Consider the following 21,499-nt stretch of genomic DNA (forward strand, 5'->3'; position numbering starts at 1 on the left):
AGAATTTTTTTTTTTTTTTTTTTTTTTTTTTAATATGTGCATTTCCCAAAATGAAACTGACAGTCTGTAAAAAAGGAAATATACTGATAAACCTGAATCATGGCAAATATAAGTACAAACATTATATATAGAGCTTTACATTTAAAGTGCCAAACCATAGCTAAGAGTGTCTTAAATAAAGGAAAACATACTTACCAAAAGACACTCATCTACATAAAGTAGATAGCCAAACCAGTGCTGAAACGAGAATCAGCAGAGGTAATGGTATTATAAGAGTATATCGTCGATCTGAAAAGGGAGGTAGGAGATGCATCTCTACAACCGATAACAGAGAACCTATGAAATAGATCCCCGTTAGGATGACCATTGCATTCAATAGGTAATACTCCCTTCACATCCCTCTGTCATTCACTGCACTCTGAGAGGAAGCATTCTTCAGCCTGCTGAGAAGCGCATATCAACGTAGAAATCTAGCACAAACTTACTTCACCACCTCCATAGGAGGCAAAGTTTGCAAAACTGAATTGTGGGTGTGGTGAGGGGTGTATTTATAGGCATTTTGAGGTTTGGGAAACTTTGCCCCTCCTGGTAGGATTGTATATCCCATACGTCACTAGCTCATGGACTCTTGCCAATTACATGAAAGAAAGAGACAAAGTCAATGAGGGGCCACCTACTTTCGCATTTGACAGCTAACAAAGCTGCAGAATGCCCATGTCTACAAAAAATATGTTAAGCAACCTAATCAGTTAAAGGTACTTAGTTTAGTCTAATGTGGACAAGCTTTTCATACCTGAAGCAATGGAAGATCTTCTCTCAGGCTGCCTCTTGTAGATTACTGGGGACCTGACAGATTGTGAACTGGGTGAATGATGTGGGCTTGACCACGTGTTTCTCAGTGGTGGGTCACTGGTTCCAGAATCTGCTCTATCCGTGGACGAAGCAGGTCTGACTTCATCTAAAAAAATAATGTGAAACAAATAACGAAGTCATATTCAGTATATACTGAATTACTAATTCAATATAAAAGCAACTAATGTTAGGAATTGGCTCCATATATAAGGGTCACAACTCTTTCATTTAATATTGCAACAAAAACAAAATACAATGTTAAAGGATTATGGTTGGAGAAAATACTGACAAGAAATGTTAGATTTTATTATCACCAATCAAGAACACAAATGGATAGATTACAAGTAGAGTGCAGTTGAGTGAACGGGTGTGTGTTTCTGAGCACCTAGTCCCACAGAATCAATGACACTTGATCTGGCATTACAAGTTATTGTACTTATATAGAGCACGGAAAGCGCAAAGAGGAACTAGAGCACTTGTAATGCATATTATATGTTGTTGTTAAGTATTGCTCTTAATATATGGGGAACAAAGGGTTAATAAGAAAAAAAAATTAAGATGTTGGGAAAGGAGTAGAAGTATAAAGTATATGACAAAGGGAGGTGGGAAGGTCAAGGGTGTATATTTGTATGTGTTAAATCTTATAATTAAAATGAAACATAGAAAAACAGAAATCCATTACCTGAGAAAAAAGTGACGTGCTTTTAAAGGCTTTTGGGATCCACACTATCAGACATGAATAATGGTAGCATGCACCAGACAAAACGCTTGCTAAATAAATATTAACCACTGACGTGGGGGGAGAAAACTATTGAAATGGCAGGAAACATGTTAGTAAAGCTCACGGCTTTAAATTAGATTTTTGAGTTATTTATTTCATACAGTTATGTATACGTAGCATAGTCTAATTTACTCAAACGTAAGCAGACCTAATCTACAGAGTTTTGGCAGCATCAAGGAGCAGATATTCAGATTGCAAGCCTTGCCTATGCTCATCAGGAAAGCCATGTAGCGGACTACTACAGACTTGGGAGTTATCTTACTACTTATGAGCGCCTGGCAGTATAACCTCTCTGGAAGTTCATTCTGTGTGTGTGGTAGATCGTGTGCACTGGGCTGCTGCACTCCGCCCCCCACCAAGCAACTCAGTTATGGAGTACTGCAATGTTACTGTTATATCAGTTTGAAAATTCTGCTATTAGATAAGCAGGAGATATGTACTACTCTTCAGATCCTATTGAAGGATTAAAAAATAAATTTTGTGCGAGAATAAATAAGCTCATTGTATCAAGACAGCCGGGAGTCATTTTGACACATAGTTCAGTGCATAATATGGATGAAGAAGAGGTTGTAGGTGTGCATGTCAATCTATGCCCAACCTCAACGCGAACACCCACCTTGCTGCCCTTGAAGTCTACATTCATGTCTGGTTCAGAGGAGAAGGTGAGAGACTGTCCTGCCTGGGAGTGCGGTGATGGAGTCTTATGGACCTTGATAAAAGACCCGCCAGGTGTGGTACACCATCTTTGCTTTTACACAAGAGGACAGGTTATTTTAAAAGAACTGGTGTGGGATAAGTGTATGCTTGTATTGTGGGACTTCTGAGGTGTTGTCACAGTTTATTCAGTTCCTGCAGGGTTTGAGGTCTATAACTTCATGTTTTTTTAATGGTATGAAATCAAGAAAATAGAGAGACGCACTCACTGAGACAGAACAATAGCTAGAAAAACTTCCGTGCTTGTTCACAAGGCCAGTGCCATTCAGGGTGCAGTCTCTTTTTGCACACTATGCCTTTTCACAGAGAAAAAATATCCTGTAGCATATCAGTCTGTTCCTGCCCAAAGACAGTCCAGCACCGAAATACCAGGCAATTCTTCTCTGAACAAGACATACAACAAACCCCAGACCTACGTTTCGGCCTCTCTTGGGCCTCGTCAGTGAGGTGCAGTTGCATATCTCTAGGGCATGTGTGCAAGGAGAATGAACAGGCACAGGAGTTTTTCTAGCTTTTGTTCTGTCTCAGCTGAGTGCATCTCTCTCTCTTTTTATATTTATGCAAATTGCTCTTGGGTCTCCCTAAGAGTAAAAGGGGAAACCAGACGTGGAACCTTGCACACATGCCCTTAGAGAGAGATGTGACTGCACCTCACTGACGAGGCCCACAGAAGGCCGAAACAATCGTCTGGGGTTGTTGTTTCTCTTGTTCAGAGAATAATTGCCTGGTATTTCGGTGCTGGACTGTCTTTGGGCAGGAACAGACTGATATGCTACAGGATATTTTTTCTCTGTGAAAAGGCATAGTGTGCAAAAAGAGACTGCACCCTGAATGGCACTGGCCTTGTGGACAAGCACGGAAGTTTTTCTAGCTATTGTTCTGTCTCAGTGAGTGCGTCTCTCTATTTTTTCTCTGTGAAGGGGCATAGTGTGCTAAGAGTATGCACCCTGAGTGGCACTGAAAATGAACAGGCACAGAAGTTTTTATAGCTTTTGTTCTGTCTCAGCTGAGTGCATCTCTCTCTCTTTTTATATTTATGCAAATTGCTCTTGGGTCTCCCTAAGAGTAAAAGGGGAAACCATACGTGGACTCCTTGCACACATGCCCTTAGAGAAATGCGACAGTACCTCACTGACGAGGCCCACAGAAGGCCGAAACGATCGTCTGGGGTTGTTGTTTCTCTTGTTCAGAGAAGAATTGCCTGGTATTTCGGTGCTGGACTGTCATTGGGCAGGGTCAGACTGATATGCCACAGGATATTTTTTCTCTGTGAAGGGGCATAGTGTGCTAAAAGAGTATGCTCCCTGAGTGGCACTGAAAATTAACAGGCACAGAAGTTTTTATAGCTTTTGTTCTGTCTCAGCTGAGTGCATCTCTCTCTCTTTTTATATTTAAGCAAATTGCTCTTGGGTCTCCCTAAGAGTAAAAGGGGAAACCAGACATGGATTCCTTGAACACATGCCCTTAGAGAGATGCGACTGCACCTCACTGACGAGGCCCACAGAAGGCCAAAACGATCATCTGGGGTTGTTGTTTCTATTGTTCAGAGAAGAATTGCCTGGTATTTCGGTGCTGGACTGTCATTGGACAGGGTCAGACTGATATGCCACAGGATATTTTTTCTCTGTGAAGGGGCATAGTGTGCTAAAAGAGCATGCACCCTGAGTGGCACTGAAAAATATAATTTATGCTTACCTGATAAATTCATTTCTCCTTTAGTGTAGTCAGTCCACGGGTCATCCATTACTTATGGGATTATAACTCCTCCCTAACAGGAAGTGCAAGAGGATCACCCAAGCAGAGCTGCTATATAGCTCCTCCCCTCTACATCATATCCAGTCATTCGACCGAAACCATACGAGAAAGGAGAAACTATAGGGTGCAGTGGTGACTGGAGTTTAATTAAAATTTAGACCTGCCGTAAAAAACAGGGCGGGCCGTGGACTGACTACACTACAGGAGAAATGAATTTATCAGGTAAGCATAAATTATATTTTCTCCTGTTAAGTGTAGTCAGTCCACGGTCAAAAACAGCCTCCGAAGAAGCAAAAGTGTCAAATTTGTAAAATTTTGAAAAAGTGTGAAGTGAAAACAAAGTTGCAGCCTTGCAAATCTGTTCAACAGAGGCCTCATTCTTAAAGGCCCAAGTGGAAGCCACAGCTCTAGTAGAATGAGCTGTAATCCTTTCAGGAGGCTGCTGTCCAGCAGTCTCATAGGCTAAACGTATTATGCTACGAAGCCAAAAAGAGAGAGAGGTAGCCGAAGCTCTTTGACCTCTCCTCTGTCCAGAATAAACGACAAACAGGGAAGAAGTTTGACGAAAATCTTTAGTTGCCTGCAAATAAAATTTCAGGGCACGGACGACGTCCAGATTGTGCAAAAGTCGTTCCTTCTTTGAAGAAGGGTTAGGGCACAATGATGGAACAACAATCTCTTGATTGATATTCTTGTTAGTGACTACCTTAGGTAAGAACCCAGGTTTAGTACGCAGAACTACCTTGTCTGAATGAAAAATCAGATAAGGAGAATCACAATGTAAGGCCGATAACTCAGAGACTCTTCGAGCCGAGGAAATAGCCATTAAAAACAGAACTTTCCAAGATAACAGCTTGATATCGATGGAATGAAGGGGTTCAAACGGAACACCTTGCAGAACGTTAAGAACTAAGTTTAAGCTCCACGGCGGAGCAACAGTCTTAAACACAGACTTAATCCTAGTCAAAGCCTGACAAAAAGCCTGAACGTCTGGAACTTCTGCCAGTCGTTTGTGTAAAAGGATAGACAGAGCTGAAATCTGTCCCTTTAACGAACTAGCAGATAAACCCTTTTCTAAACCTTCTTGTAGAAAAGACAATATCCTAGGAATCCTAACCTTATTCCATGAGTAACTCTTGGATTCGCACCAATATAAGTATTTACGCCATATTTTATGGTAAATTTTCCTGGTAACAGGTTTCCTAGCCTGTATTAAGGTATCAATCACTGACTCCGAGAATCCACGCTTTGATAGAATCAAGCGTTCAATCTCCAAGCAGTCAGCCTCAGAGAAATTAGATTTGGATGTTTGAAAGGACCCTGAATCAGAAGGTCCTGTCTCAGAGGCAGAGACCATGGTGGACAGGACGACATGTCCACTAGATCTGCATACCAGGTCCTGCGTGGCCACGCAGGCGCTATTAGAATCACCGATGCTCTCTCCTGTTTGATCCTGGCAATCAATCGAGGAAGCATCGGGAAAGGTGGAAACACATAAGCCATGTTGAAGACCCAAGGTGCTGTCAGAGCATCTATCAGTACCGCTCCCGGGTCCCTGGACCTGGATCCGTAACAAGGAAGCTTGGCGTTCTGGCGAGACGCCATGAGATCCAGATCTGGTTTGCCCCAATGATGAAGCAGTTGGACAAACACCTCCGGATGAAGTTCCCACTCCCCCGGATGAAAGGTCTGGCGACTTAGAAAATCCGCCTCCCAGTTCTCCACGCCTGGGATGTGGATCGCTGACAGGTGGCAAGAGTGAGACTCTGCCCAGCGAATTATCTTTGAGACTTCCATCATTGCTAGGGAACTCCTTGTTCCTCCTTGATGGTTGATGTAAGCCACAGTCGTGATGTTGTCCGACTGAAACCTGATGAACCTCAGAGTTGCTAACTTAGGCCAAGCCAGAAGAGCATTGAAAATTGCTCTTAATTCCAGAATGTTTATTGGAAGGACTCTCTCTTCCTGAGTCCATGATCCCTGAGCCTTCAGGGAATTCCAGACTGTGCCCCAACCTAGAAGGCTGGCGTCCGTTGTTACAATCGTCCAATCTGGCCTGATGAAGGGCATCTCCTTGGACAGATGTGGCCGAGAAAGCCACCATAGAAGAGAATCTCTGGTCTCTTGATCCAGATTTAGCAGAGGGGACAAATCTGAGTAATCCCCATTCCACTGACTTAGCATGCACAATTGCAGCGGTCTGAGATGCAGGCGCGCAAATGGTACTATGTCCATTGCCGCTACCATTAAGCCGATTACCTCCATGCACTGAGCCACTGACGGGTGTTGAATGGAATGAAGGACACGGCAAGCATTTAGAAGTTTTGATAACCTGTCCTCCGTCAGGTAAATTTTCATTTCTACAGAATCTATAAGAGTCCCTAGAAAGGGAACTCTTGTGAGTGGCAATAGAGAACTCTTTTCTACGTTCACCTTCCACCCATGCGACCTTAGAAATGCCAGAACTAACTCTGTATGAGACTTGGCCGTTTGGAAACTTGACGCTTGTATCAGAATGTCGTCTAGGTACGGAGCTACCGCTATGCCACGCGGTCTTAGTACCGCCAGAAGAGAGCCCAGAACCTTTGTAAAGATTCTTGGAGCCGTAGCTAACCCGAAGGGAAGAGCTACAAACTGGTAATGCCTTTTTAGGAAGGCAAATCTTAGATACCGGTAATGATCCTTGTGAATCGGTATGTGAAGGTAGGCATCATTTAAATCCACTGTGGTCATGTACTGACCCTCTTGGATCATGGGTAAGATGGTTCGAATAGTTTCCATTTTGAACGATGGAACTCTTAGGAATTTGTTTAGGATCTTTAAGTCCAAGATTGGTCTGAAGGTTCCCTCTTTTTTGGGAACCACAAACAGATTTGATTAGAATCCTTGCCCGTGTTCCGATCGCGGAACTGGGTGGATCACTCCCATTAGTAAGAGGTCTTGTACACAGCGTAGAAACGCCCCTTTCTTTATCTGGTTTGCTGATAACCTTGAAAGATGAAATCTCCCTTGTGGAGGAGAAGCTTTGAAGTCCAGAAGATATCCCTGAGATATGATCTCCAACGCCCAGGGATCCTGGACATCTCTTGCCCAAGCCTGGGCGAAGAGAGAAAGTCTGCCCCCCACTAGATCCGTTTCCGGATCGGGGGCCCTCACTTCATGCTGTCTTAGGGGCAGCAGCAGGTTTTCTGGCCTGCTTGCCCTTGTTCCAGGACTGGTTAGGTTTCCAGCCCTGTCTGTAGCGAGCAACAGTTCCTTCCTGTCTTGGAGCCGAGGAAGTTGATGCTGCTCCTGCCTTGAAGTTACGAAAGGCACGAAAATTAGACTGTTTAGCCTTTGGTTTGGCCCTGTCTTGAGGCAGGGCATGGCCCTTAACTCCAGTAATGTCAGCGATAATTTCTTTCAAGCCGGGCCCGAATAATGTCTGCCCTTTGAAAGGAATATTAAGCAATTTAGATTTAGAAGTCACATCAGCTGACCAGGATTTAAGCCACAGCGCTCTACGCGCTTGAATGGCGAATCCGGAGTTCTTAGCCGTAAGTTTGGTTAAGTGTACTACGGCATCAGAAATAAATGAATTAGCTAGCTTAAGGGAAAAGAGATCTAGTCAGTAGATTGGACAGGGCCCGGTTACTAGAACAATCTAAAAGAAAGCCGGAGAACAAAAATAGGAACAGGAGAAAAGATAAGAACTGGTGGGAACAACTAAATGAAGGTAGTAGAATTCAATTTACAACAGATTACTCACGGCAGTACCACCAGATATGCCAGATAATCAAAAACAACTATCAACTTCTCTTGGCTGATGATGCTTTGAAAGATATAGTGAATGAGGGCATACGATTCGCTTACAAAAGGAATCGTACGATAGGCAACATAATAGCCCCCACTAAACTGAGACAGGAAGAAACCAGTGGCTCGACCTGGTTAAGACTCAATGGTACCTATAGGTGCAACTATCTTTCATGTAAAGCATGTGAGAGAGTGGTAGTGGGAGACACATTTAGGTCCCTGGTAACGGGTGAAACCTTCCAGAAGAGACTGTGCTTAAATTGCCGGTCAAACTTCGTGGTGTATCCAATTTCATGCACACATTGTGCCCTCCAATATGTAGGTCTCATGACCAGAGAGGCGCGAGTTAGAATAAAGGAACATCTGGCTGATACAAGAGCAGGGGAGCTAACTACGCCTCTGATCAATCACTTTTCGGGGTTACACCAAAAAGATCCCAGGTACTTCTCGTGGACCATCATTGAGAGGGTACCAGTACAAAACAAAGGGCTCGATAGAACCCGTAAACTGGGTGAAAGGGAAGCCTTCTAGATTTTTCGGTTGAGAACCAGGTTTCCAGAGGGTCTAAATTCAGAGTTTGATTTAATTAACTTTTGGTAGCTGTAGCTTCCCACCCCTTAGGCCCATACTAAACTGTTCAATTTCCCGCATCCTCCTTACCTTTATTTCCCTTCCCCCTCCCCCTCTTTCCCCCCCCCAAACTCCCCACTTCCCCATTACCCAAGTCCCCCCAGACCCCCAACCCCCCAACCCCCCCCCCTCCAAATCGTACACTTGTTATGAATATAGAGAAGGTGCGTTTACTATAGTAATTCAGTATATGGAGTTTATTCAGGGTTAAAGTGCCAGCACAGTGGTTTATAACATGTCAACAAGTAGTCTAGCAACAGAGTACACGTATACAATCCATTCACTAATCTAAATTCATACATGTATCTAGATGGACTGAAATCAATGTTCACACAAAACATTATGACGAGTCCGGATCGCCCGCAGCTAAGAAACTTGCAGTATATACGGTTTGGTATACCCAGCATGGGAAGTATAACGAGGGTCTAGATCCAGATCATTTTGACACACCCACTAGGAATAACGTTCCTATTATCAAGGGAGGGTATTTAGTTAGAGTAATCCCTCCAGTAAATCCGATCAACACTTAATAAAAAGGTACTCAACACACCCCCAAAGCGTACATCACTCGAGATAGAGGCGTAGTCTAGCTTCGGCAGCTGAGGGGAACGAAAGCCCATAGGGTAAAAATAGAAGTGTGTACCACACGTCACTCTAGCATACAAACAAACATACACGGAATCTAAGAACCGTAATCGCATCCCAGGTCATGAGGTTACATACACAACAGTCAGAGGGCAGTTTCGGACCCTGGCGGTCCCAGGTATCATTTCTTTCTTTCCTTTTAACAAGATGAGGTAGATAAAATCAACGCAAGGGAACTTAGAGCGTTCAATACATAGGAATACGAAAATGTACAAATGAGACTACTAAAATGCAAACTTTGGTTATATAAGCATAATGTCTTATTATGAACACCATACTTTCTGGTTAAATAGATGTGACGAGGAGCACTTTTATGCAGTTTGGATGATAGCATTTGAAAGTTCACAACAAAATAAAAGACTTCAAGCTAGCTAATCCAAAATCGCCACACCTATTAACAGTGAGCTAGTAGGGAAACAGGTGTCTGAATAAATTAAATTAAACAAGTTGATGTTTGACATTGGTTAATTACTTAAAGGGTGTGTACTCCACACCCAATGGAAACACAGAGAAGGGTTTTTAAATTGTGAATTTACAATCACTTTTTAAGCAGGCTAGGATTAAGGCAGACGCCGAAACCGGTCAGCCGTTTTTGTTCTCTGTTTATTGTTTTCTGTTTTCACACCCTTACCCTGGGGTTAACCCTCATGTTCAAATTAACTGTAAATAAATTTTGCTTTTTCACTTGCTTTTTGGTGCTCCTAACTGTTTTCGTTTGAGAGGTTTTGTGGCCATTGTGAGCACACACAGCGAGTTGAAAACACTTTTTAAATCCCCTATTGCGGAGGTTTGGCATTTCCCTGCTTGGACACTCACCAGCAGCAAAGAGGAGTATCACAACATTATCAACAGCACCGCAAGGACACATGAGACAGATCAACCTGAAACAGGACTGTGGTGAGTCTGTTTATGATATATACATATGTGATACCATTTGAACTGCATTGGAGAGTTCTATACATATATTGAAGACATCTTTATTTCTATCTTGCTATTGTCAGGGGACATTGGGGTGGACCCATGGACATAGCATGACCATGAACTCTTGTCTGTATAACCAGGCTGGTTATGTATTGTGATTCATCATTAAATTCACATATGAAAGTTTACACCACGTACACACCCAACCACAGCACCCCTTCTTTTCTCTGACTGTTTTGAGCATTAGCTAGAGCTTTGGCCGAGCTCAGGGTGGGGTACGTGTGTACACACAATTTTTGCCAATTACTCCTCAGTAAAGGGTATGCAGGGGGAGAGTGCTATGTCAAGGACACCAATTTTGTTTTCCCTACGTACAGCTGAAGAGAGAGAAACAGCAGCCTGGGACTGCAATCAAATCTTTTCGCTTAATAAAACAAATTACAGTTTGATTAATCTTTTTGAGGAAGTAGAATTCCTCCTCATAAAGGAAGATCAATTAAAATGGGATGAGAACACACTAAATAAATATCTGGAGCTAGGCCTGGTACCTAGAGGTTTGAGACTAAACAAATTTCCCACCTTTATCACAGATGACAAATCATTCATAGAAAGGTGGAACGATCATCTAACACAGTGTTCATTTAATTTAATGAAATTGATTTGTGAATTCAAGGTATAAGTCATAGAGGATCTTGGCACTAAAATTAAAGAATTACAGGACGAACTCAACAAGAGAAGCGAGGAACCAAGCTTCTTGAAATTTGATGCCACTTTGCAAAAAGTGTTGGCAGAAGCCAAATCTGCATTATTAGAAGCAAAACGCACAAAATATCTACGAGATTTACAAGATTATAACCAGAATAGGGTTTACGTCTGGAACAGGAGGGATCGTTTTGCCCTCAGAAGGGAACAAAACAGACAAACCCCGTTTCACAACAGAGGAAGAAGGGGCTTCAGATCAAGGGGAAACAGGGACAGACGAGTTAATTTCCAAGAGAGTGAGGGAGAATCCTGGAATGAAGGATCATCTTCAGGAGAAGATTTAGCACCACAGGAAGCCACAGTCAGACCGAAAGAGGGATCAAATTGGCTACCCCCGATCCTGAAGAATAAGGGGCAAGGCTCATTACAGTGAGGAACCGATACAACAGAGAATAAGCCAAGGGCCCTCAGGAGATACTGAAAGATCACAGATCGAGCAGGTTTTTCAGGTACCCCCAAGAACATCAGAAGGGGGGGGAAGAGATACTCTAGAGCATTACCAACCACCGAGGGAACAAAGAAGATACCCCCAAAGAAGAGGACGAAAGAGGGGAAACTACAGGGACTAAATGTTATTAATTTGTCAAGTTATGCATTAAATAAATTTGAATTGGAAGTTTTGAGCTTAGGTCTAACCTTTGTACCAACTATGGACTTTAACCTATTCAAGATTCTTTTGGATGTCAACAAGATGATACGCAATATGACTCTAAAGAAGCATTTTAAGCTAGAAACAAGGGAGCTCCACGAATCAGATGAGAGTCCACGTTCCACAGATAATGAGATAGAGTGTGCAGGTTGTAGTGCAGCCATGAATTTTCAGGAACTATGTGATGTCAGGGTCTTGGAATCTCTCCAAGGGGGAATAGAAGAGGAAGAGGTCAGGAGTCTAAGGACTCCAAAATTAAAGAGCAAATCTTTATTTTATCCACTACAAAGTAGGGGCCCCCTTTTGGAGAAATTCCAAAAAAGAGTGGAAAATGATCTAGTAAAGCTCCAATACACTACACAAAGGGGTCAGGAATCCAATATAACACGTAGACAGAAGGAGGCTCTAGATAGCCTAAAAAACAATAGTAGTTTGGTAATAAGATCTGCTGATAAGGGCGGGGCCATTGTGGTTCAGGATAGAATCAAATTTGTTCAAGAAGCTTGGAGACAGCTGAGAACAGAAACAGATTATGAAATACTACAACAGGATCCCACCAGGTAATTCCAGCGACAATTGGTCTCCCTGGTGGATGATGGGGTAGAACTGGGCTTTATTGACCAGGATACCAAAACATATCTACTGGTACAGAATCCCGCTATACCGGTGTTTAATCACCTACCGAAAGTACATAAGTCTACTAATAACGTCCAGGGGAGACCGATTGTCAGCGGGATTGGCTCACTCACTGAACATCTTTCAGAATGGCTGGATGACATTCTGCAGCCAATGGTAAATACACTTTGGAGCTTTTTAGCTGATACAAAACATGTCCTCAATTTACTCACTGAAGTAACTTGGCAAAGCAATTATCATTGGTTAACTGTTGATGTCAAGTCTCTTTATTCAACTATACCTCATGAGAAGGGATTGGAGGCTTTAGAATTCTTTCTCTCCAGATGGTATACAGGGAATCAGGCATTTATTAAGTATGTTATAAGAATAACCAAGTTTCTTCTTACCCACAACTATTTCCTGTTTGAGGGGGAGTTCTTTCTCCAGAAGCGTGGGACGGCAATGGGGGCCAAGTTTGCCCCCTCCTACGCCAACCTATTCATGGGTTGGTGGGAGCTCTCCCACGTCTTTGGAGAGCTGAACCCCTTCAGGCAGGAGATAGTGTGGTACAAACGGTTCATAGACGATCTGTTGTTTATCTGGGAGGGTTCGAGAGAGGATCTAGATGACTTTATTAAGAATTTAAACCAGAATACGGTAGGGATCAGCTTCACTTCAGAGGTTCAGGAACATACGGTCAACTTCCTTGACATTACACTGAAGGTTCAGACAGGACAAAAAATCATGACTGAAACCTATCGGAAACCGATTTCAGGTAACTCACTCCTCCATGCAACAAGCTGCCACCCAAGGAGAGTTTTTAAAGGGGTAGCGAGGGGGCAGTTCATCCGTTTGAGAAGAAACTGCACCAGCCAACACACATATGAAAAACAAGCAGATGAACTCGAAACTAGGTTGCTGGAAAGAGGGTACTGTAAGTCGATAGTCACAAGAGAAAGAGATCTAGTCAGTAGATTGGACAGGGCCCGGTTACTAGAACAATCTAAAAGAAAGCCGGAGAACAAAAATAGGAACAGGAGAAAAGATAAGAACTGGTGGGAACAACTAAATGAAGGTAGTAGAATTCAATTTACAACAGATTACTCACGGCAGTACCACCAGATATGCCAGATAATCAAAAACAACTATCAACTTCTCTTGGCTGATGATGCTTTGAAAGATATAGTGAATGAGGGCATACGATTCGCTTACAAAAGGAATCGTACGATAGGCAACATAATAGCCCCCACTAAACTGAGACAGGAAGAAACCAGTGGCTCGACCTGGTTAAGACTCAATGGTACCTATAGGTGCAACTATCTTTCATGTAAAGCATGTGAGAGAGTGGTAGTGGGAAACACATTTAGGTCCCTGGTAACGGGTGAAACCTTCCAGAAGAGACTGTGCTTAAATTGCCGGTCAAACTTCGTGGTGTATCTAATTTCATGCACACATTGTGCCCTCCAATATGTAGGTCTCACGACCAGAGAGGCGCGAGTTAGAATAAAGGAACATCTGGCTGATATAAGAGCAGGGGAGCTAACTACGCCTCTGATCAATCACTTTTCGGGGTTACACCAAAAAGATCCCAGGTACTTCTCGTGGACCATCATTGAGAGGGTACCAGTACAAAACAAAGGGCTCGATAGAACCCGTAAACTGGGTGAAAGGGAAGCCTTCTGGATTTTTCGGTTGAGAACCAGGTTTCCAGAGGGTCTAAATTCAGAGTTTGATTTAATTAACTTTTGGTAGCTGTAGCTTCCCACCCCTTAGGCCCATACTAAACTGTTCAATTTCCCGCATCCTCCTTACCTTTATTTCCCTTCCCCCTCCCCCTCTTCCCCCCCCCAAACTCCCCACTTCCCCATTACCCAAGTCCCCCCAGACCCACAACCCCCCAACCCCCCCTCCAAATCGTACACTTGTTATGAATATAGAGAAGGTGCGTTTACTATAGTAATTCAGTATATGGAGTTTATTCAGGGTTAAAGTGCCAGCACAGTGGTTTATAACATGTCAACAAGTAGTCTAGCAACAGAGTACACGTATACAATCCATTCACTAATCTAAATTCATACATGTATCTAGATGGACTGAAATCAATGTTCACACAAAACATTATGACGAGTCCGGATCGCCCGCAGCTAAGAAACTTGCAGTATATACGGTTTGGTATACCCAGCATGGGAAGTATAACGAGGGTCTAGATCCAGATCATTTTGACACACCCACTAGGAATAACGTTCCTATTATCAAGGGAGGGTATTTAGTTAGAGTAATCCCTCCAGTAAATCCGATCAACACTTAATAAAAGGTACTCAACACACCCCCAAAGCGTACATCACTCGAGATAGAGGCGTAGTCTAGCTTCGGCAGCTGAGGGGAACGAAAGCCCATAGGGTCAAAATAGAGGTGTGTACCACACGTCACTCTAGCATACAAACAAACATACACGGAATCTAAGAACCGTAATCGCATCCCAGGTCATGAGGTTACATACACAACAGTCAGAGGGCAGTTTCGGACCCTGGCGGTCCCAGGTATCATTTCTTTCTTTCCTTTTAACAAGATGAGGTAGATAAAATCAACGCAAGGGAACTTAGAGCGTTCAATACATAGGAATACGAAAATGTACAAATGAGACTACTAAAATGCAAACTTTGGTTATATAAGCATAATGTCTTATTATGAACACCATACTTTCTGGTTAAATAGATGTGACGAGGAGCACTTTTATGCAGTTTGGATGATTTGAGCATTTGAAAGTTCACAACTTCAAGCTAGCTAATCCAAAATCGCCACACCTATTAACAGTGAGCTAGTAGGGAAACAGGTGTCTGAATAAATTAAATTAAACAAGTTGATGTTTGACATTGGTTAATTACTTAAAGGGTGTGTACTCCACACCCAATGGAAACACAGAGAAGGGTTTTTAAATTGTGAATTTACAATCACTTTTTAAGCAGGCTAGGATTAAGGTAGACGTCGAAACCGGTCAGCCGTTTTTGTTCTCTGTTTATTGTTTTCTGTTTTCACACTCTTACCCTGGGGTTAATTAACCCTCATGTTCAAATTAACTGTAAATAAATTTTGCTTTTTCACTTGCTTTTTGGTGTTCCTAACTGTTTTCGTTTCTTTAAGCTTGTTCATAATCTCATCCAATGGAGCTGTGCTAAGGGTCTCTTCCAGAGACTCAAACCAGAATGCCGCCGCAGCAGTGACAGGCGCGATGCATGCAAGGGGTTGTAATATAAAACCTTGCTGAACAAACATTTTCTTAAGGTAACCCTCTAACTTTTTATCCATTGGATCTGAAAAAGCACAGCTATCCTCCACCGGGATAGTGGTGCACTTAGCCAGAGTAGAAACTGCTCCTTCCACCTTAGGGACCGTCTGCCATAGGTCCCGTGTGGTGGCGTCTATTGGAAACATTTTTCTAAATATAGGAGGGGGTGAAAAGGGCACACCGGGTCTATCCCACTCCTTGTTAACAATTTCTGTAAGACTTTTAGGTATAGGAAAAATGTCAGTACACGCCGGTACCGCAAAATATTTATCCAGCCTACATACTTTCTCTGGAATTGCAACCGTGTTACAATCATTCAGAGCCGCTAATACCTCCCCTAGTAATACACGGAGGTTCTCAAGCTTAAATTTAAAATTTGAAATGTCTGAATCCAGTTTACTTGGATCAGATCCGTCACCCACAGAATGAAGCTCTCCGTCCTCATGTTCTGCAAATTGTGACGCAGTATCAGACATGGCTCTATTATTATCAGCGCACTCTGTTCTTACCCCAGAGTGATCGCGTTTACCTCTTAATTCTGGCAATTTAGATAGTACTTCAGTCATAACATTAGCCATGTCTTGCAAAGTGATTTGTATGGGCCGCCCTGATGTACTTGGCGCCACAATATCACGCACCTCCTGAGCGGGAGGCGAAGGTACTGACACGTGAGGAGAGTTAGTCGGCATAACTTCCCCCTCGTCTGGTGATATTTTTTTAACATATAAAGTTTGACTTTTATTCAAAGTAACATCTATACATTGAGTGCACAAATTTCTATTGGGCTCCACATTGGCCTTTAAACATAGTGAACAAACAGATTCATTTGTGTGAGACATGTTTAAACAGACTAGCAATAACACTAGCAAGCTTGGAAAAAAACTTTTAAATAAATTTACAAGCTATATAAAAAAACGCTACTGTACTTTAAAGAAAACAAAAATGTGACACAGTTGAATTAACAATGAACCAAATATGTTAAAAACAACCAAATTTTAACAGAAAATGTATAAAGTTAGCAGAGGATTGCACCCACCAGCAAAAGGATGATTAACCCCTTAATACCCAAAACGGATAACAGTTGAAATAATAAACGTTTTTATCACAGTCAAACACACTGTCACAGGTCTGCTGTGACTGATTACCTCCCTCAAAACTAGTTTTGGAGACCCCTGGGCTCTGTAGAGACGTCCTGGATCATGGAGGAAGAAATAAGAAGACTGTGACTAAATTTTTACTGCGCAATAAAGCGCTAAAATAGGCCCCTCCCACTCATATTACAACAGTGGGGAAGCTCAGTAAACTGTTTTTATTCAGAAAAAAACGACAGCCATGTGGTAAAAATCATGCCCATAAATTTTTATCACCAAGTACCTCAGAAAAAACGATTAACATGCCAGTAAACGTTTTAAAAATTGAAAATTATGAAGTGTTATTAATAAGCCTGCTGCTAGTCGCTTTCACTGCAGTGCAGGCTCAAATATTACTTTAATATTGACAGTATTTTCTTAGTGAAATTCCATTCCCCAGAAATACCTCAGAGTATACATACATACATATCAGCCTGATACCAGTCGCTACTACTGCATTTAAGGCTGCACTTACATTACATCGGTATTAGCAGTATTTTCTCAGTCAATTCCATTCCTTAGAAAATAATTTACTGCACATACCTCCTTGCAGGTGGGCCCTGCATGCTATCCCCTGTTCTGAAGTTACCTCACTCCTCAGAATGGCCGAGAACAGCAAGTGGATCTTAGTTACGACCGCTAAGATCATAGACAAACTCAGGTAGATTCTTCTTCTAATGCTGCCTGAGAACAAACAACACACTCCTGTGCCGTTTAAATTAACAAACTTTTGATTGAAGAAATAAAAACTAAGTTTAACACACCACAGTCCTCTCACACGTCCTATCTTTAGTTAGGTGCAAGAGAATGACTGGGTATGACGTAGAGGGGAGGAGCTATATAGCAGCTCTGCTTGGGTGATCCTCTTGCACTTCCTGTTAGGGAGGAGTTATAATCCCATAAGTAATGGATGACCCGTGGACTGACTACACTTAACAGGAGAAATGAATAGGCACAGACGTTTTTCTAGCTTTTGTTCTGTCTCAGCTGAGTGCATCTCTCTCTTTTTATATTTTTAATGGTATGATCATGACACTTAAACCTAGTTGGAGAGACATTCTTTCACTAATTGTGGACATTGCACAATATACACTATGAACACAGGAACAGCATCAGCATCGTACAAAAGTGCTTTGGACTTCATGAAGGCTATTTACTGGAGGTTTATGTCTAGCACTATGTGTTTTTATGTTAGTTCTGTACTTTGCTGTCAAATTGTACAATATTAAAGTACATTTCCTAGGTGATAGGTTAATACTATAGCTCATATTAGTTATTATTTGTATTGACATTTATACTGTGCTGTTATTTCATAATGTGGTGTGCTGTAAATGTATGGTTCTTGCCTATATAGGACTTTAGTTTAGTTTTATTTGGGCTTCTTAACAAAGGCTTAGCTTTAAAAGTTTCCTAGATTGTATTGTGTAGAGCAATATCTGCATGACCTGTATTTAATTCTGGCCTGTTAAAGTGTTTTGCTGTAGACATTTTTATAGTCTTGGTTATTTTATTAAATATTATTATTGTATCATTAAGGGTGATATCTGACCCCTCATGTTTCACTCTATGGAATTATAGTGAATATAATTACCTATCTGGCTTAGTTTTGTCCTAAGAAATACTATGCTAAGTACATGAGAAGATATTTTATTATAATTGATACCACTTTGACTCCTATAGATCAAGTGATATCCCTTGAGCTCCTGTATGTGGTTGAGAGCATAACCAAACTCATTATAGCTTGATTATTTTGTTCTATATATAGTTTGTTTTTTCTTCTTGTTTCATATCATTGTAAGATCTGCAGGTTGTATAGCTCCATACAAATGTAGTCGTCCTAATATAATTATCTCCTCAGGAGCAGGTGTAACTATAGTATTATGGTCAATTTAGTTGTACCATTCTGCTGTGAGGTAATAATTCTCCTGATTTTGCTATAGTTCATTTTTCTTAAATGTAAGTGAGGTACAAGAAAGGCCTTTTGTTCAGGACGATAACAAAATGAGAGGAAATGTCGTCTTCATTTCCATACTGTCCTTATACAGGTATGACTTAGATAAATGGTTGTTTAATCTAGACCTCACAATGTATATGTGATTATTGATGTACAAAGTACTAATGTCCATACTGAGCCCATGACTGCTTGTATGCACTGTATTCTATAATGTTTTATACCTTTGTGTTTTGAAAATTAACTCTTAAAAAAAAAAAATACAAAAGAAAAATATTAACCACTGAAGTGTAATAGCAGTGTGAGAATGCATGCAGAACGGAATTTCCAAGAATGATATTAGCACTGTATAACCATTGTCACTTATCCAGTATGTGGCCACTTGTTGAATATGGGTTTTGTTTTGTTTTTTCTTATACAGGTGGCTGTATAGAGAAACTTATAGAACAATTCACACAAGTAAAAAACATTAGCTGATTACAATAAATATATTACAGATTTTACCTTTACTGAAACGAAAGAGATTTACAAAGGAGCTGTATGCAAACTTGAATGGTGGGTCATCTTGATCAGGTGTCAGAGGTTTAAAATGAGTAAGGTGGGATGGGCTGCTTGGAGATCTGGGCAGTTCGCTAACAGATTCCACAGTTGGTGAGGCCTTGTCATCTGTGGCCATCTCATGAGACCTGAAAATAAAAATCTAGTCTTTGGTACACATTATGAAACCTGGACTTACCATGCACACATAAGAAAGCACACCGGATTCACTGCACAAAACATTTCTTCTATCCAACAATAAGGCATGTGATAGTAACAAAGAAAGCCTTCAACTTTAGTTGCACCCTTACAGTATATAAAGCATAAGGGCTTGCCTCTCAGTATTGTAGTCTTTCAGAAATTGGTATTTAGCTCACCTCCAAATGAATCCTAGTCTGCTCACCCTTCCCCCCCCCCCCCCAACATGTTTACTAACCCACTTACAAGTACCAATGCCTATTTGTCTCAGTCTAAGCATATACATATTTAGATATTCTGTTACTTGACCATTCTTATGTGTTCCCTCACCAACAAATTAACTTGTCGCACCTACCATTTAGTACATTTTTAAATGTAAAATTAAATTTTATAAAAAAAAAATTAAACAATCAGCATTCCCTGTTATCCCCTACCAGTAATATGTGTTTTCACTTTTCTTAATGTTGCACCTACAGCTGAAGTTATATACTTATGTAGCCCACTTGAGCTCTCCTTTTTGTATGTTATATCACTGTTTTGATCTATGCACTTGTAACATTTTTTTGTCCCATATATATATTTTTATATTTCACACAGCTCTAGGGAATTTGAATATTCATGTATGAGGTGTGGGTTCATGTCTTTATATGGATTAACATCAGTGTGCTCCTCTCTCGCTATATGACTACTGCTTATCCAGAGAGCATCGATTTACTCAACTTGACACGTATCCATACTCATCTAGGGGGGGTAGTTATCAAGCCGTCTACTTTTCTGGCTTCGCCGGCCCAATACGCCCGCCTAAGCTCGCCTACCTTCGCCGCCGCGGACCTGAAAAAATACGCCTAAGTTATCAAATAAAGCTGTCAAAAAGCCGCGGGGCGATGAGCAGCGGACTGTGAGAGTTATCACTCTTCCGATCTCGCTGCCCTTCGGCTTTTTCCCAGCTTTATTGCTAGCCTGTCACTAAGCACTCACACTAAACTACACTGTTCTACCCCCTATACCGGCGCCCCCGGAGCCTCCCGCAACTCAATAAAGTTACTAACCCCTAAACCGCCGCTCCTAGACCCCGCCGCAACTCTTATAAATGTATTAACCCCTAAACCGCCGCTCCTAGACCCTGCCGCAACTCTTATAAAATGTATTAACCCCTAAACCGCCGTTTCCGGACACCGCTGCCACCTACAGTATACCTAGTAACCCCTATCCTGCCCCCCCTATACCGTCGCCCTCTATAATAAAATTATTAACCCCTATCCTGCTGATCCCGCACCTCTCCGCAACTAAATAAATAGTTTAACCCCTAAACCGCCGCTCCATGAACCCGCCGCAACCTATATTAAACCTATATAAACTATATTAAAATAAACCCTAAGATAGCTACAATATAATTAATAATTATATTATAGCTATCTTAGGATTTATATTTATTTTACAGGTAACTTTGTATTTATTTTAGCTAGTTAGAATAGTTATTAAATAGTTATTAACTATTTAATAACTACATAGCTAAAAGAAATACAAAATTACCTGTAAAATAAATCCTTAATTAAGTTACAATTAAACCTAATACTACACTATCATTAAATTAATTAAATTAACTACAAATAACTACAATTAAATACAATTACATAAACTAACTAAAGTACAAAAAATAAAAAAAAGCTAAGTTACAAAAAATAAAAAAATAAGTTACAAACATGTTACAAATATTACAACAATTTTAAGCTACTTACACCTAATCTAAGCCCCCTAATAAAATAACAAACCCCCCCAAAATAAAAAAATGCCCTACCCTATTCTAAATTAAATAAATTTCAAAGCTCTTTTACCTTACCAGCCCTTAAAAGGGCCATTTGTGGGGGCATGCCCCAAAGAAAACAGCTCTTTTGCCTGTAAAAGAAAAATACAACCCCCCCCCCCCCAACATTAAAACCCACCACCCACATACCCCTAATCTAACCCAAACCCCCCTTACAAAAACCTAACACTAATCCCCTGAAGATCATCCTACCTTGAGTCGTCTTCACTCAGCCGAGCCACCGATGGAACTGAAGAGGACATCCGGAGCGGAAGAAGTTAATCCTCCAAGCGGCGCTGAAGAAATCTTCCATCCGATGAAGTCATCATCCATGCGGCGCTGAAGAAAAGTCTTCGATCCGGCCGATGTCATCTTCAAAGAGGCGCTGAAGAGGTCTTCTATCCGGGCGAAGTCATCTTCCAAGCCGGGTCTTGAATCATCCTTCCGCCGACGCGGAACCACCTTCTTCACCGGACT

At 41.5% G+C, this 21,499-nt stretch overlaps 1 protein-coding gene across 1 annotated transcript in view; it reads right to left on the minus strand.

Annotated features, from left to right (window-relative positions):
- Positions 1–21,499, minus strand: part of PIKFYVE (phosphoinositide kinase, FYVE-type zinc finger containing) — a 563,129-nt gene that overhangs the window by 512,759 nt on the left and 28,871 nt on the right. The window contains exons 2-3 of the mRNA XM_053713067.1: positions 18,988–19,169; positions 794–958 (exon numbers count right to left, since the gene is read on the minus strand). Coding sequence (XP_053569042.1) covers positions 794–958; positions 18,988–19,159 — 337 coding nt within the window. The 5' untranslated portion in view covers positions 19,160–19,169. The remainder of the gene's footprint in view (positions 1–793; positions 959–18,987; positions 19,170–21,499) is intronic.

The sequence above is a fragment of the Bombina bombina genome, chromosome 1 (genome assembly GCF_027579735.1).
Source record: "Bombina bombina isolate aBomBom1 chromosome 1, aBomBom1.pri, whole genome shotgun sequence".
In the NCBI taxonomy this organism is placed as follows: Eukaryota; Metazoa; Chordata; class Amphibia; order Anura; family Bombinatoridae; genus Bombina; species Bombina bombina.